This window comes from Pelophylax lessonae (assembly GCF_965119305.1).
Source record: "Pelophylax lessonae genome assembly, chromosome: 1".
NCBI classification, from domain to species: domain Eukaryota; kingdom Metazoa; phylum Chordata; class Amphibia; order Anura; family Ranidae; genus Pelophylax; species Pelophylax lessonae.
Genome location: NC_138768.1, coordinates 212076918 through 212095216, shown reverse-complemented (window position 1 = coordinate 212095216; position 18299 = coordinate 212076918). Strand labels below are relative to the sequence as shown.

At 40.8% G+C, this 18299-nt stretch overlaps 1 protein-coding gene across 1 annotated transcript in view; it reads left to right on the top strand.

Annotated features, from left to right (window-relative positions):
* The first annotated feature begins 656 nt into the window (after nucleotides 1-656).
* KREMEN1 (kringle containing transmembrane protein 1) overlaps nucleotides 657-18299 on the top strand; it is a 220679-nt gene continuing 203036 nt past the window's right edge. Inside the window, exon 1 of the mRNA XM_082266021.1 lies at nucleotides 657-925. Within this exon, the coding sequence (XP_082122147.1) occupies nucleotides 847-925 (79 nt within the window). The 5' untranslated portion in view covers nucleotides 657-846. The remainder of the gene's footprint in view (nucleotides 926-18299) is intronic.

Here is an 18299-nt window from a genome sequence, read left to right as displayed (position 1 = left end):
TCGCGTTTAAAAAAACCGCTGCGCAAATAGCGTGCGACATAAAAAAAATTGCAGCAATTGCCATTTTATTCCCTAGGGGTGTTTGCTATAAAAATATATAAAATTTGGGGGGGAGGGGTTATAAGTAATTTTCTAGCAAAAAAAAAAATTAATTTCAACTAATGCTGTGTTGTATCACAAACATTGCTTGGTCAGGAAGGGGGGGGGGGGTAAACCTTTCTGGGGGTCAAGTGGTTAAAATTCATTAAAATGTATTTTTTTTTTTCAAAAACATTGCGTTTAAAAAAACTGCTGCGCAAATAGCGTGCGACATGAAAAAAAATTGCAACAATTGCCATTTTATTCCCTAGGGGTGTTTGCTAAAAATATATATAAAATGTTTGGAGGTTATAAGTCATTTTCTAGCAAAAAACACAAATATTGATTTAAACTTGTAAACAAAAAGTGTCAGAAAAGGTTTGGAGTAGAAAGTGTTTGTAAACATGTGAGAAGTTGTGGAGGGTGCCCCCATCTCTAGGTACTCCACTGTCTGGAGAGGGAGGCAGCGCTGTGTGTGTGAGTGTAGTATGTCTCCTCTGTAGTATGTATCCTGTCACATGATCCTGCCGGTAATAGGATCCCTACAATCACTTGGAAGGTTGATGTGACTGCAGTTGCTGGGAAGCGTCTGTAGGGTTCCCCTTTGCCTTCTCCTCTCTTCAATCCGTAAGAAGGAGCAGAAATAAAAGGCATCCCCCGGAGCTGAGCCAGTCCCTCTCAGGATCGGAGCAAATTAGCAACCTGCTCCATCTGGGGGAATCCTGCCACTCTCAGCACTCCCATCTCCAGCTGCAGCCAGCCAAGGGAATGGATGTGTGGACACTTTCATTCAGGATCCTGCTCTTCCCTTCCACCTTGGTCTTCTGCTCTGATCTCTTTCATTCTGGTGAGTGCAGGAGGGGGGAGAAGCTGACCACACTCCTGTCATTGGTGCAGTACTTTTTTTGGGGGGGGGAGGAGGGAGGCAGCTGTGGGATTCCAGGCAGCACTGTTGAGTGTTTTGGAGAATTTTGGGGGAATTGAGGTTACTTGTCCATACCATACACATGATCTGATGGTCATGGCAGGGCTGAGTGCTCTACAGGTAATCCCTGACAAGGTGCTGAACTTGGATCTTGTCAGCCAGGGCAGTGATTGAAGCATGCAATGATCTGTGTGCTGGTTTGCTGTCACTGACATGGATGTTATATAAGGTGTAGTGCTGAAATCCACTCAGGTAAAGACATATATACTTGTTGACAGCTTGCGTTTGCCCGTTGTCTGCTTGTGATTCTGGCTAAAGATTTGGGGAACTACAAGTCATGGCATGACCACCCAGCCAGATGCTTGGCGTGCTGGGATTTGTAGTTCTACAGCGGATAATAGTGACCAGACACGCTTCTATATATGATCAATTTATTTTCCGATCGAGGAATAATTGATCTCTGTCATACACAGGGAAATAGATTTCGATAGTTGAGATATGATTGTAACTTGCAATCATAAATTATTGATCTCCTGTTTTCTCCTTGTCATTTCATAATCTGATGGAGCAAAATGCAATCTTATTCAGGAACAATGTATCGCAGTGCTGCCCCCATTGATGTGAAACGATTGATCATTTTCTGTCCTGGCCGATCGACTCACCTGATCTAAATCGATCAGTTATGGCTATATGATTGTTTGTGGGTTCATTTGTTTTGATGTCTGCTTGTGATTCTGGCTAAAGATATGTGGAACTACAAATCCTACCATGACCACCCAGCCAGATGCTTGGCGTGCTGGGATTTGTAGTTCTACAGTGGCTAATGGTGACCATACATGATTGATTTCTTTTCCGGTTAAGGATAAATTGATCTCTGTCGTACAACCTATTTGACACAAGGAAATGGATTTCGATAGTTGAGATACGATCATAACTTACAATCATCAATTATTGATTGTTTATCTGTTTTCACCTTGGAATTTCATAATCTGATCGAGCAAAATACAATGGCATTCAGGAACAAAGTATCTCAGTGCTGCCCTGATCGATGTAAAACAATTGATCATTTTCTGCCATGGCCGATTGACTCGCCGGATCTAAATCGATCAGTTACGGCTTTTTGATTGTTTGCGGATTCATTCATTTCAAATGATTCCTCCTGTATTGAATTGTATTGTAACTGTCCTGTCTGCCTTCATGTTGTAAAGTGTCACGCAAACTGTTGGCGCTTTATAAATCCTGTATATTAGTAATTGATCAGATACAAAAATTGAAGGGTGTATGGTCACCTTTAGGTTGCTGTAATGGGGGCTCCAAATGACATCAGTAATTTAAAGGGTTATTGTCCTGAATATTGTCATAATTCTGCAATAAATTCAAACACTGCAGTTTTGAATGTGATGTTTGTCAGGGGTCACCTGAGGAATGACATTAAAGGAGATATTTTGTTATTTTTTTTTAATTAACCTTCACAGCATCTATAGCCGGACATCTTTAATATCTTCTTCAATTTAGTGCTTGGACACAATCAGAAATCTCTCCTGTCTTGTTAGCATGTGTAGATGACTGGTAAGTAGGAATAATGACCCACTTTACGGAATGACAGGGGGAATCACACCAAGAGCGTGGAGCAGATGAAAGCTGCACACAACAGCAAGCTTATATGTTAAATGTCCATGCTACTGCACAGTAATAGTAATGATGGTTTACCTGCTGCCACAGTGCTCATTTAATGCGTAATTCCCTGCGCAATGTATTCTCAAGTCCCCTTAAGCGGGCTGGTGTCAGTATGGTGATGTATTCTGTCTCAGTACTTGAGATGATTGATCCATTGTTTGTCTCAGATTGTTGGCACATTGTTTAGTCTAAGAATAATGTGAAATGGGGTCGTAATGACGTAAGATTTCCTCTACACGTGTGGACGAGATCCCCCTACTGCTTACGTTTTACACAGGGGAACTTATGTCAGAAAAAAAATAAAAATCAATGAAAGATTGAAACATCCTCATCAGCCAGTTTCAATTTCAACAGAAAATTCTTTATATTATTAATTCCAGCATCAGTTATTCAATTTTGTGATATCAGAAGCAAGTATGTGTTGCCATTCTTTGGGTACACCTTCTGATACTGTCATTGTTAAGGGGGATCTAGAGCAAAGATTTGGTGTAAATTCTTTGCAGTTACGTGTTTGTCAGATGGAGGTTTTTTTTTTTTTGGTATTCACTGGCTTCATTCATTTTCTGTCATCTGGTGGCGTATGACAGCTCCATAGTGGACAGTATAGAAGCAGCAGAGTCCTGGTCTGGACTGAGAATGGGAGGTCTTGCCTACAATGGCACTTGGCAGCCAGCTGTTTGGATTCTGTGTCAGTGTGTTTGTTTAGCCATCTGCATCACATTTTCTACAGGTTTCCCATAATGGCATCAGCGCTCAACAACTCTTACATAGGGAGGAAAGGTTTGGGAAGTCTGCTTGGAACAAAAAAGGCAGCACTAAAAGAATTTTATGTTCAAGAGGGATCGCAGATGCAAATAAATAAAATATGGACCACTGGTTGTCTGAAAATGTTGATGTAAACAAGGATCTGGACCATGCTGAGGATTAAAAAAAATAAAGGGACAAAAATATATGACTGATGTAAATGTACGATATATACAGTATATGTAAAGTACTACATAAATTGTTGGCGCTCTATAAATACCTGTAATAAATAGATATTTGTAAGCCATTTAAACTCTGATTAAAAAATCTATTCACCAAAGGGGTGATTTACTAAAGCTGGAGAGTGCAAAATCTGTTGCAGCTCTGTATAGAAACTAAACAGCTTCCAGTTTTTTTTTTTGTTTTTTTTTGTCATAGCTTAATTGAACAAGCTGAAGTTTGAAGCTGATTGGCTACCATACACAGCTGCAGCAGATTTTGAACTCTCCAGTTTTAGTAAATCAACCCCAGTGTTCTTAACTTGAAAAAAATACTCATTACTCTAGTCTATTCTATTCCATTCCATTCCATTCTGTTCTGTTCTATTCTATTCTATTCTATTCTATTCTATTCTATTCTATTCTAATGTTCTCATCTTCCTCCATGTTTTGCCTGCTCTGATCTGACTTCCTGTTAGAAGGTGGCTACATTCATTCTCCATGGTCTCACTGTATGTAGGAACATAGCCACCCTCTCTTGCTCACTCCTGAGATGGACTAGTGACTATGGGGCAAAGGACTATAGGATGTGTAGTGTGCATAGAGCAGAGCACATTATCGCAACTAACATGCACTGCTCATTCCAAACATACAGGTTTGGGGAGGGGGTGGGGTATGGAGGAGAGGTTCATGAGCTCACAGAGGACATTACATGGAGGAAGAAAAACCCAGTAAGAAATAATTTAAAAAAAAATAATAATTTTGGAGAATAAGTGTCACTCTAACTGGAACCTGTACTCATCAAAAGAGCCCTTTGACACATAACACATCACTAATTAGATAAAATGATATGTTCCCATGTGTAATTTTACAAAGTAATTGTATATTTGATAAGAATGTCATGAATGGGAATAATTACCTTGCCTATCTAAGGTAATTGACTGTCAAGAGCTCCAGACTCTATGTGGCCTTCTACTATGGGAACTGAAATTTAAACAGAAGGTATTGAAATAGGTCATTTCCATATTTTGCCTACTCAGCAGAAGCGTCACGTATTGGAACCTTAGAAATAGATTCTTTACTCAGCGTGAATATGTCTTTGGCCATAATCTTAGCCTTGCATGTCAGTCTAGAACAGGGGTCTTCAAACTATGGCCCTCCAGTTGTTCAGGAACTACAATTCCCATCATGCCTAGTCATGTCTGTGAATGTCAGAGTTTTACAATGCCTCATGGGAGGTGTAGTTCTGCAACAGCTGGAGGGCCGTAGTTTGAAGATCCCTGGTCTAGAACAATCACAATCAAGGAAAAATCTGTTGTCTTTTTGTGGTTTAGGTAGAAATAGGCACAATTTACTCGTTGATGAACCCAGGGCGAAAAACAGTCAAAGAGTGAACTTCAATGAATCAGGAGATCTTCAATCCAGTCATTAATGAATCAATATATCCTTATATGTGAAGTAGAGGGAGGAGCCCCTTACCAGATAATGTTGCAATGTGAGCCTTAATCGTGAACAAGCACTTTCCACACGTGAATAAAAAGGGTATAAAGGGTAGACATGAACCAATGTTGATATATGGATGCGCCCAGTGAAAGGTGTCCAATGGCGGCTCCAATACGTGGACTTAGGGATTCCTCCACTACACCTTATCCAACTCGCAAATGTGGCTGGTAATAAAATTCTCTAGTGTAGCTCCCCCATGGTGGAAAAAAATATAAGGTGCCAATAGTGCATTATCCTTTAAAAAACTTTATTAAAAATGAAAGCACACTTACATGGCAGAGGAGGAACTAAGCACAAACTATGGTTCCAAGTTCCAAAAACGTGGCCGCCTGCAGTGCAGACCCCATGGCGTGGCGTGACGGCGTGGCTGCTCCCTCCAACGCGTTTTTCCTTATCAGGCGTCAGCTGGGACTCTGGTGATGCGCCCGGGACACCTTTCACTGGGCGCATCCATATATCAACATTGGTTCATGTCTACCCTCTTCATACTTCTGGTAAGAAGTTTGCACTAACACTTGGGTGATCTTTCGCTTTATTCACGTGTGGAACGTGCTTGTTCATGATTAAGCCTTACATTGCAACGTTATCTGGTAAGGGGCTACTCCCTCTACTTCATATATAAGGATATATTGATTCATTAATGACTGGATTGAAGATCTCCTGATTCATTGAAGTTCACTCTTTGGCTGTTTTGGGATCAGTGTGAATGATCTGAGGACTTTACTCATCCTATATGTGTTATGGATAACATGCCTGTTGATATGTTTATTTGTACACTTTTTTTTCATTACACCTTAATTTAAAGGTTTTTCATATTGTGTGGGAATCACCAACAATTTGGATTATTTAGATGTGAATTTATTTTCATTTCTTATTCTTGTTGAGCGCACTACACTATTTTCTATTTCCACCATTTTTAACTCTAGTGCTGCCGCAAAATTGGAAGGTTAACGCACCCCTTTCTTTTCACAAAATCATATTATTATCTCTGGATTTACGCTTAGTAGCTCAGCCACTTGTAAATGGCAGAAAGAAATATTGCTTTGCTTACATGTACACACATACATTGTTAATTTCAGATCACAAAATTCACGCTCATACTGTTTAGGTTCTTCAATTACAGTATTAAAAAAAAAAAAAAATAGTGTATATATATATATTGCTAATTACCACCGCTCATGAATCTTAAAAGTCTTGTTTTTTTTTTTTAGTTAAAAATAATAAACATGTTATACTTACCTGCTCTGTGCAGTTGGCTTTGTATAGAGCTGCTCAGATCCTCCTCTTCTTGGGTCCCTCTTTGGCACTCATGGCCCCTCCCTCCTGACGAGTGCCCCCACAGCAAGCAGCTTCCTATGGGGGCACCTGAGCCGAGCCACAGCTGCCTGTGTCCATTATATATTTTATAGAAATAATATATATATATATATATATATATATATATATATATATATATATATACATAATACATTACTATCTACCACTGTGTATAAATCTTAATTACATCATTGAATATATATGATTTCATTGATACTAATATTATAGGTATTTAGCAAACTGAAGCTAATGCAAAGAAAAAGACTGCTCACACCTTAGAATAAAGTGAGAGCACCACATTGTTTATTTTATAAAGTATAAAATATAAATGTATAAAAAAGTTATTAGACATAAATGTTACAAATGATACATTAAAAGTATCATCAAGTCAGCAACCAGCTTTTATTTTTCAGATGCTCCATTTTCAGATGGCTAAAGATTAGAGAAAGATCCTTTTGTAAAGTGTTGATAAAGGAAAACCACCAGTGTAATTACCATGTAACCTTATTGGTCTGCAGTGACAGCACCATAAACCACCACTGATCTCTATGATGACCTTATATCGTAGAGAACATTCATTTGGGAAAAGAAAGCACACAAATATAGGTCAATATCCATTTATATGATTTGTGTGTTTCCAGGCACATTAATGCATACTAGATTTGCAATTGCTGCAGACAGCAATTGATTGTGGCTCACAGGTTGGTTGCTGTTTGTGAACAGAGCTATGTGATAACCAGACCTGTATCAGCCTGTACTATTAAAGAGGTCTTCGTCTTCAGGCCTCTCTGGAGTATACATAATAATTGTCAAGAATAGTCTCTAGATATAAAACTGATGAATTGATTTTTATTTGGTTTATTTTCGCACATGATTTGCATTAATTTGTCCCAGCCTTACATGTTATAACAAATGCTGCATGACAGGGGGAGTGGATAGTGTTGTATAAGCATCTAAAGATCTAAAAATGTACTTGTGTTAATAAAATAATATTTTGGGTGAGATTTTAAAGGCCCATTTTGTACACTTCAAACTGGTTCTGTGAAGTCTAAAGGAATGCAAAATCTGCTTAAGGCAGTAATGGACTCTACCATTTTTTTAATGGGCCCCCTGAAGGTTTATGTGATAATGTGTTAGTATGCACCACATATTAGTACATTATGACAGACTTACCTTTTCAATGGGGCCTTCTAGCACTGAGCTGTCACCACTCCTAGGACTTCCATCCTCACCTGATCTTGCTTCCATGTTTGTGCTCTTTGGCCATTTAAATGGCTGGGCCCCAATGACCTCACCCCAGCCCATGCACATGGAAGTCAAGATTGCTGCATGGCGCTCTCTGCATCCATGGCACACTCAGTAGTGTGAATGCAGGGCACACTGCACATACACAGTCACATCAACAGCTGAAGGAGATGTGAATATCTCATAAACAGTGCATGCTTAGGAGATATTGATGGTACCTACAGGTTAAGCCTTTTTTTAGTCTTACCTGTAGGTACAAGTTTAAACTGAGAGTTTACTACCACTTTAAAGTATTTGTGAACACACAAGTACAAAAAGATATTTTAACACAGCAAATATGTTTCCTATTACCAATAAACTTTTTCAAAAGGTATATTTCTCCATACTCTATTCCCGTAGAGGTTGTGTGTAGGCATAGTAGATGGGTGAACAGACAAGGCAGTGTGTGACATCATACAAAGCAGGGAACTATGTTCCCCATCTATGTAATCTGCAGTTTTGACAGTGAGACTGCTACTGGGAGTCAATCAACACATCAGGGCTGGTTTTGGCCCCTAAACTTATTTAGAACATACCTCTGTTATCTTCCAGCAGAAATCCAAGCACAGCAGGGCTGGGCACAGGGTGTACCACCTTAATAATGAGTGATACAGGCACAAAATGCATCAGCCTGACATCCTGACATGACGCATTTCGTCAGAGCTGACGTCATCAGGTGCGTCTGATGACGTCAGCTCTGACGAAACGCGCCGTGCGCGATTACGTCATTTCCGCCCCACTGCAACGCAGATCCGGTTGCTGACCCGCACAGCGTCCCGGAAGAGGCCGCCAACGAGGGACTCGCGGCCCCTACTGCTTAGATGCCCGTTACCATTGAGTTTTATGTGAGTGCCCGACTTTTAATATTTTGCAATAAAGCTATTTTTTAAACGGTACATCACTATATCAGTACTTCTTCCTCACATATCATCATCGACTGCACTTAAAGAGGAAGTAAACCCTCCTCAGGAAGTTGTACCTATAGGTAAGCCTATATTAAGGCTTACCTATAGGTACTGTAAATATCTCCTAAACATGCACCGTTTAGGAGATATTTACCTTTAATGCAGCCAGTGACGTCACTGGCGCATGCGCTCTGAAGGAACGGCAGATCGTGCCGTTCCTTCAGAGCCCCGTGCCGTGACCGTCGGCTCCCGCGCGCGTGCGCGGGAGTGACGTCACCGCGGCTCCGGCCAATCAGATGGCCGGATGCCGCGATCCCGGAAGACGGGCGACTATACATGTCGCCCGTCATACAGGTAAGCGGACGGCACGGCTGGGGCTCGTTCTAAGGTAAGTATTTCATAATGAGCTACTATGCGATGCATACTAGCTCATTATGGGTTTCTCTTTCAGGATGTAAAGAAGAGAAATTTTTTTTTCTTGGTGTACAACCTCTTTAAGAGGAGATCCTATTATCTGGCAAAAAAGGGGGACACCCCCCTCCCCCCTCCCTCAGGAGTCTCACAGACAACACTGCAATAAGGCTTGTTACCCCTGTAGGGGTCCATACCTCCGGTGAGTGCGGGAGCAATTGGAGGGGTGCACCTGTGTGTTTCACCCATCACCCACACCACCCTTAAAGCATTGGAAGCACTTTAATAACACCAGATTAGCTGTTTTTCACCGATTATTGAATATATATTCCTTTAAACACCACGGATTTACCCAGCAACAAAAAGACTGTTGATTTGGTTTTTTGGGACTATTATTTCACTGCATGAGCACTATTTACTGTTGTATTTATTCGCTATCAGCACAGATGTGATTTTACTGTATTTTATTTATTATAATATTTAATGCACGTATCACCATTTGTACAGGCAAGGCACACATCATACCAAGTGTGCTTTCAAACACATCTTTTTTTCACTGACACAATAATTATTTACTTACTGTCTGCACTTAAACACTTTATAACACTCCAAATAAGGAGAGCATTTTGTGTATTAACTTTGATGTTGTTTTTACACTGATTCTTTATTTACCAATTAACACTATAGCACTTTAAAGAGGTTGTAAACTCGTTTTAAAAAAATTTTTTTTTTTTACAACCTGCAATAGAAAGACATAATGAGCTAGTATGCATCGCATACTAGCTCATTATGAAATACTTACCTTAGAACGAGCCCCCGCCGTGCCGCTCTCTTACCTGTATGACGGGCGACATGACATGTCGCCCGTCTTCCGGGATCGCAGCATCCGGCCATCTGATTGGCCGGAGCCGCGGTGACGTCACTCCCGCGCACGCGCGCGGGAGCCGACGGTCACGGCACGGGGCTCTGAAGGAACGGCACGATCAGCCGTTCCTTCAGAGCGCATGCGCCAGTGACGTCACTGGCTCCATTAAAGGTAAATATCTCCTAAACGGTGCAAGTTTAGGAGATATTTACAGTACCTATAGGTAAGCCTTATCATAGGCTTACCTATAGGTACAACTTCCTGAGGAGGGTTTACTTCCTCTTTAAATAGGAAAATTCATTATCACTTAAAATTAGGCAGCGCCACTTTACCTCACCTTGCTTATATATCTTGATATAGCCTTCTGGCCATATTTTGAGGTAGGCTGCAGCCTTCTCTTTCGTCCACAAGCGCGGAATTTCTTATCTCTAACAAGCTCTAAATGTACTTACATAGTTATATACATAGACAAAAGCCCAACATGTGATGACACAAGCTCTAAATGTAACGGTCATCAATTTTTATTTCAAATAATCGAATCAGTGTCACTTGAATATTAGAAAAAATGTCTTACTAAATACATAATAAACTTTGTTTATGTTTTAACTGAGCCCACCTCTTCAGGTTGTTATAAATTTACACTTTTATTTGGCTTCCAGGCCTTTTGTCTTTCGTTAGTGTCCGTTCACACTACCGCGGCATGACTTCGGGGGCGACCTGTGAAGTCGCGTGCACCGCGACTTCGGCGCGACTTGCACGGACTTCACATAATTGAAGTCAATGCAAGTCGCTCCGATGTCGCCCCAAAGTAGTACAGGAACTATTTTCTAAGTCGGAGCGACTTGAGTCGCTCCTATTAGAACAGTTCCCGTAGCACTGAATGGACCGCGACTTGTCAGGCTGACAGGTCGCCTGACAAGTCGCGGTAGTGTGAACCGGGACTTAGTGTCAAATACTGTATGTAATTTGTTTATTATATTGAACTTTTCAACATTTCAGTAGCACTAAAGATAGCATTAAATAAGAAGTTCAGCTGACATGGCTCTTTGTAGAGATCCTAATTTAATGAGGTTTCTTCTTGCAAACCGATAGCTTTGTGTTTATTAATAAAGCACTCTGATGTAGCTGTTCATTCATAAAAGCAGTCTGATACAAGAAGGTAAAGGTTGCTCATATAAATGTCTTTGCTCAATTTCACCTTTTTTCAGTTTTTGAACTGAAAATGAGAGAAAAGAGGTTTAAACAGAGATACCTGATCTCTCTATGCCAGCATTGACCCTACTGTCTTACAGTTATGGAAGGAGTTTGATCATTAACAAAAGGAGGAAGCAGAATGTTGCTGCACAGAGATTGGTGATCTAATTGTAAGTCCCATCCTTTACTCCATCTACCCTCAAGTTCTGGACAAAGCAAATTACAACATTTACGAATTATTCCTAACCTGAACCAAAACTGTTAATCTGTGGGTTTGGACCCTAAAGTCTGTTTTCTGGGTTCCCAGGTTATCAGTACTGAGGTTAGCATTTTAGAGTCCAAATTAAAATATACTGAATGCATTTGGCCTAAGATATTAAAGCAGTGAACTACAATGTTGGATTTCCTAAAGTGTATAGTACCCCAACATTTCATTATCCTAATATGCCTCTGTTGTAGCATGAACGTATGGTAAAAACAGTATCCTGTTCTCTTTGTATTTCTTCCTGTGTGTGACATACCTGGTGATCCTGCCAGTTTCCTTGCTTTCCTATTGCAAACTTACAATGCCAGGCTGTGCTGGTAGAACAGCCTGTCCTCCAATGGCCAAGATTTGTGCTGATAAATCACCCTGTACATCCTATCACTGGGAAGATAAGTGTACTGCTCTTTCTCTGCCTTTTGGTGACCCCCCCTCCACATGTCTCTTTTGTATCTGTGAACAGAGGTTATGTGATCACTTTAAAAAAAGAAAAAAAAAAGCATTATATATATATATATATATATATATATATATATATATTGTATATTGAGGGGTTCAGCTTCAAGTGGAGAGTTCTCAGAGAGGTAATCCAAGCAACCTGTTAAAGGTTAAGGGGCTTACTGCACGTGTTTGTTTGGTCAGCGTGTACTGTATACCAAAGAGAAGGATTTCTGTGCAAGGGTAGGAATCACAGTCCTCAAAGTCCAGCAAAATAGTTTTGAGCCTCCTGGCTAGTAAATAGACCTCACTGGGTCTGCTCCAGCCCTGCAGACATGTTCCATCACAGCCTGCTTGTCTCCTTTCTCAGCACCAACCCCGATTAACCCAGGAAAGACAAATTATACCCCAACATCCGTTGCAGCTATAACAGCTTCAACTCTTCTGGGAAGGCTGTCCACAAGGTTTAGAACAGTGGCGGCCGGTGCATTGGGGGCGCAGGTGTGCCGCCCCCCCCCCCCTATCCATGCGTCCAGCCCCCTAATTTTCATACGGGGCGCCAGACGCATGGAGTTTGATGGGGCTTTTTTTTTTTTCAATCACCTGATTCAGCAAAGGGTGGACCCAGGGCGCAGAGTAGCCGCCACTGGTTTAGAAGTGTGTCTTTGGGAATGTTTGACCATCCTTCCATAAGCGCATTTGTGAGGTCAGGCTACTGATGTAGTACAAGAAGGCCTGGCTCGCAGTCTCTGCTCTATTTCATCCCAAAGGTGTTCTGTCTGGTTGAGGTCAGGACTCTGTGCAGGCCAGTCAAGTTCCTCCACCCCAAACTCTGTCATCAATGTTTTTTATGGACCTTGTTTTGTGCACTGGTCCAAAACATTCGGTGGAGGGAGGATTATGGTGTGGGTTTTTTCTTCAGGGGTTGGGCTTGGCCCCTTAGTTCCAGTGAAAAGTACTCTTAAAGCAGAGTTCCACTCATTTTGAGGCCTACCGAACCCCTTGCATGCCACATTTGGCATGTCATTTTTTGGGGGGGGGGGGAGCGGTTTTGACAGGTACTCGCTCCCACTTCTGCTGGGGCTGCCTAGATGGCTCGAGCGGAAGTTCTCCTCTCCCCCTTCCTCCCTGCAATCTTCTGGGACACGTCACAGGTTCCAGAAGATTGCCCAGCCACTCAGGACGCGCAGCGCTATTAACTCATGCGCAGTGAAGCCACAAGCTGTCACAGCTGGGTGTCCACAGTAGTGATGCCGGCGCCACGGGAAGAAGAGGGAGAGAACCGAGGCTCCCGCCGGTCGCATCGCTGGATCGTGGGACAGGTGAGTGTGTGTTTATTAAAAGCCAGCAGCTACACTTTTTGTAGCTGCTGACTTTTAATGAACACAAAATCCAGTGGAACTTCGCTTTAAGGCTTCAGAATACCAAAACATTTTGAACAATTTCATGCTCCCAACTTTGTGCTCGATTGTTCTAGACCTAGTTTAATTTTAGCTTGGAACTCCGCTTTAAACTGATTTTGTATATATGTTATATCCATGTGATTTTTCAGTTGTAAAAAAATAATCATATATTTCAAATACATGCTTTCATTTCATTGGCTTAGCTAAGATGCTGAAGAACAAAGTACTTCACCTAATTGAGTTTCGGCCTTGAATTGTACAAAAAAAAAAAAGCACAAACCTGTTTGACTAGTTAGTTGGGGCATGGATGAATCGAAGGGACAAGTGTAGAGCCAGCACAGCACAGGGAAGTATTGTTAAATATCTTTCCTCCTGGGCACAGGAGAAGATGTATATGACTTGTCATGTCTGTGACTATCTGACCGTAATGACTGATCCTGTTATAGACATCCTTCAGGCTATAGGTCAAAGGGGCATGAAAAATGAGCATCATATATGAGATCAAAAGGCAGTCAAGCATACAACACCTTGTCTGTCATTTATATAAGATTGCATGCTGCTTTTTCAGGTGTAACAACTATGCCTTGAGAAAGGAGTAATTTACTAGGTGAGTAAAGCCTGGTAGAGAGCAGCGAGGGTCAAAGACCTTTTGTGACCCATTCTATCAGTACTCTTCCTTTTGGAATAGTATGCTGAGAATAAACGTACTACTTTTTATAGTAAGGCATAGAAAAAAGTGTCCTGTACACCTTCTGTATTCTAAAAGAGCATATTATATACTGCATAGAGCAAAATGTATTCTGCTAACTATATGTGGTTAATACTTGTAAGGAAAGTATTCAGAATATGAATTCCTTATTTTATTTTGCAAATCTTTTTTTACTATTCTCTATGTTCACAAGGATGCCAAGCTGTTCAACAAAAGCTGTTGAAGTCTCCTGTATCTCCTGCCTCCTCCTCCTCCTTGGCCAATGGCATGGCTTCTCCTTTCGGCCAATCGGGAAATGGGTCTCAGGACCCGATTCCTGATTGGTCAGGAGGAGGATCCGTGTGACAATAGCGAATATTCATTCGCTATTGTCACACAACTGGGTGGGCTCAGGGCGCAGTGCTCTGCGCTCCGAGCCCACCCTTTTTTGAAGCCTATTAGGCCCCTTTCACACAGGCGGACCGTTCAGAGCCGCCTGTCCGTTTTCTTGGCAGATCTGAACAGTCCCCCCATGCATCTCTATCCCCCGCTGAGCAGAGAACGGTCTGCACCGGACAGCGGACCGTGTGAAAGGAGCCTAAAATGTATGGCAATATTTTATCAGTTAAGCCCTTCTTCCCCTCTTTTTTTTCTTCCATTCACTGCACAATAAAACCAACCACCACCACCAAATACCCAGACACCTATGCCCTTACATAAAATGAAATGTTTCCCAGTTGTGCAGAGATAATTCTAGTATTTGTCTTTGAACATCAGTTATTCTTATATTTACACTCTGTTTTTTTTTTTTTCATACATGTTATATCAGCATTATATACCATATTTGTATTTTTTAATGTATGTTTATTCTGCTCCCAATCTTTGTTTTACAACATATTTTAAATCAATTATAAAAAAAAAAAAAAAAAAAGTGATTGAACCATAATAACAACCCTGTGCTGTTAGCATATAGTAATGTCAGAACTCGGCTCCCATACCTCCGGGTCTCCTGCAGTCTGACTCCCTCCACGGAGCACTGCTCTATCAACTTAACTCCCACCCCCTGACACAGTGCTAGATTAGGCAGTGTTCAGGGGAAGTGTCGGAGACCTTGTTGCACGTCCAACATTTGAAGCAGAGGACGTGTTTGTTTTAAAATGATAAAAGTCATAAAGGATCCATCGCACCTTATTTATTGCTGGTTTGTGAGAGGGAATGCAATGGCCAGTGAGGTGTTTCTGTTGCTTCTAGATTCTCAGCGAGGATGCCAGAGTCCATAGTGCTCAGATTGAGCGGCCTGCCCACCAAAAAATCTAAACATATCAGGGGCCTAAGTCACAGGTAAAACTGAGCTCTATAATAAATAGATAAGGAGCTGCGCCAAATATATGTAAAAACGATAATAATGAATAAAATAATCCAAGACAATAAAGTCCAAGAAAACAGTCTTATAAATAGAGCTGGAAAGGGAGAAAGAGACCAGATCTCAGCCGACCAATCACCAGTGTGTAGCAGGAAATCCTAATTGCACCCTGTGCTGACACTCATGGCTTCTTACCGGAGAGATTGACCCTCTTTTCACAGAGCGGTCAAAACAGGCATTGGATGATAAAAACCGTGGTGAGACTGGTAGATCCTAATTCACTTCCACAGCAGACACAAGACTTCTTAACATAAATATATGATGATTCCCAAAACCATATACTGCTGTCTCTGGCAAAGTAAGCTTGAGGAGAGAGACAAAGGACAGCCAATAGTGAAGTAAGTCTAAACAAGCAGGGTTTATTAGAAGTAATGCACTTACATTTAAATCATCATATCAACAGCATTGCAATATTTGAAAAGACCACGGTGTGTGGCGTGCTCCACATCGATACGTCCACCTTACGCGTATCGTCAAACTTGTGACGTATCGATACGTCCACCTTACGCGTATCGTCAAACTTGTGACGTATCGATGTGGAGCATCTTCTAGAGCTGCTGCCTTGTTCATATGTTTTCATTTATGTTGTGTTGAATTTATGTCTTGAGCGCAAATATTTTTTTCTTTTTTGTTTTTTTTTTTTAAACTGAGCTCTAGCCTAAATGTTGTATTAATTAAAAAATATTCCCTTGACTGATAAAACTTGTAATACCGAGCTTTGAAAAACGTTCCTTCTCCTGGAATAATCCCTTGTTTTCACCTCTCCATTGTCTGGGATGTAAGAAATGAAAGCCATTGGTCATGTGGACCAAGGATAGCATGGAGGCAAAGCCAACCAATCAGCTGCTATGCTTGAACTGTGATCCTCTCCTTTTGCAGAAGCCAGACCATTTTGTTGACATGTTAATGCACAAGGTATAAAGATTTAGTTTTTGAGAAGGTCAGTTTTTGAGAACTTAGTAAACCATATTTTATTGTCACTCAGGGAATTTTAAAGTAATCCCAAAATTAGACTGTAAACGTATTATCACCTTAATATTTAGCATTAAATGCTGTAAAGAACAAAATGAGCATAGACGGATTAGAATGAGTATTATTTTAAGTAGTATTCATTGTAAATTACTTTGATGTAGCAATATTCATGTTATTACCTTTCCCTTTTTTAGACTTCCCATATTTATTCACATGCAAGACATCATTAAGCATCCCAAACTCACAAAGACTTTCTGACATTACCATTCTGGATGCCAAAACTTAATACATTCAAACGTACACAACTTTATTAAGACGGTGATGGGAATTCTTTTATACTATTTTCTCTTGTGTTAGAATCTAATTTCAGTGATTGTTCTTGGTTTAATGATCAATCGGTAAAATTGATTTGACTTTTCTGTCACGATTCTGTAAAAAATGTGCCGTTCCTAAGACATCTAATATCAAATGTAATTAGAAAGTTTTGGAGAAAAAAATTATTTCCCCTGAGGATAGACTTGGAAGAGAAGAAATACATTAGCATTAAAGGCTAGGTGTAGGGATCAACTGAAGAGGCTTTAAACCAGGAAGACAGTGTTTCACTATTTAGATGCAAATTGTCTGCTTATGTTTGCTTATTATTTCCTTGCTAAAGTCCCAGAGGTTGTTTATCTGTAAATTCAAAACTGCGCAGTTTTACCTGTCCTCCCTAGGCTGGCCATAGATGGATTGACATTTGCCCGGTTCAACAGGGATCAGACAAATTAGGACACATCTATGGCCATTCTCACCTGACAGAAGTTGACCTAATGACCGAGTTCTGTCAAACAGGAATGTTGGAAAATGATCATTCATTCAGTGGCTGCATCCAATTGGCTGTAATGTTGATCTGTTCTAACAGCAGAGAAGTCCTCTATCCACTGAATTTGTGTGAATCGGGGAATCTGTTAATTTTTTTCAATCAGCCCATTGGCTTATCAAAAAAAACAACCCATCTATGGGCCCATCTATAAACCCAACTCTAACCCACTGCACCCAAACTGCATACAATTCACTGATGATGGCAAAAACAGCCCAAAACAATTGTATGCAGTTTAAAATGAATAGTTTTTTTTTTAAATATTAAGTTATATTTGCATTATATACTCTTTGCTCTGGGTGTACATCTGGCCAGTGAGGTGTACAGCAATGATTTGCTTGGCTCCATCCACTATCCTGAAATAGGGAATAATGCTCTTATTTTTAGGATATGTGATGAATTGAGACATTGCAATACCCACTGATTGGGTTTGGGCTTTTTGGGAGCTTTATTCTCATCTCACCATAAACTGTATGGTTATTTTGTCACAGTAAATGTGTTTTAATACAATAATGATTTTTTTTTCACAGTTATAAAATAAAACTTCTGATGTTGTAGATGCATGTAACACCACTTGGAGAATTGCCCTTACTTCTTACACCCGTAACATCAGGACAAGAAGATACAGACAGCAATAAAAATATGAGAGCGTATAAACCCTACCTCCCATCACCTCCTGGCCCTTTAAGAGGTTCTAAATGCTGGCAGGGGGAGGCGGGCATTCTGATCATGTGACTGCTGTGATTGGCATTCACAGCAGTCATTTGATTGGAAATCTAGTATGAATTCTGAGTTCTCCGGTACCCGCCAGTAACTGTTTCGGGAGTGGGCAGGGCGTACACTCTCAGCACAGAAATATGTTTACATCTGGACGCATAAATGCAGCCTCCCGGCTTTGAAGCACACCCATCGAGAGGCCACATATATGCGTAAAGCCAGCGGGAACTGGTAAACCTTCCTTTATGTTACCTTACTAACAAATCCTTGAGACAGCATGTCCCCAGGGCAGAAAGTGAAAGGAGATCCCTAAAGGCCAGCCAAAGCTTTCTGGATAAATACAGCTTTTAAAGTGATTCTAAAGTCTAGATGTCCTCCGCATTAACCTCCCTGCCAGTATGATTATTTCAGATTGT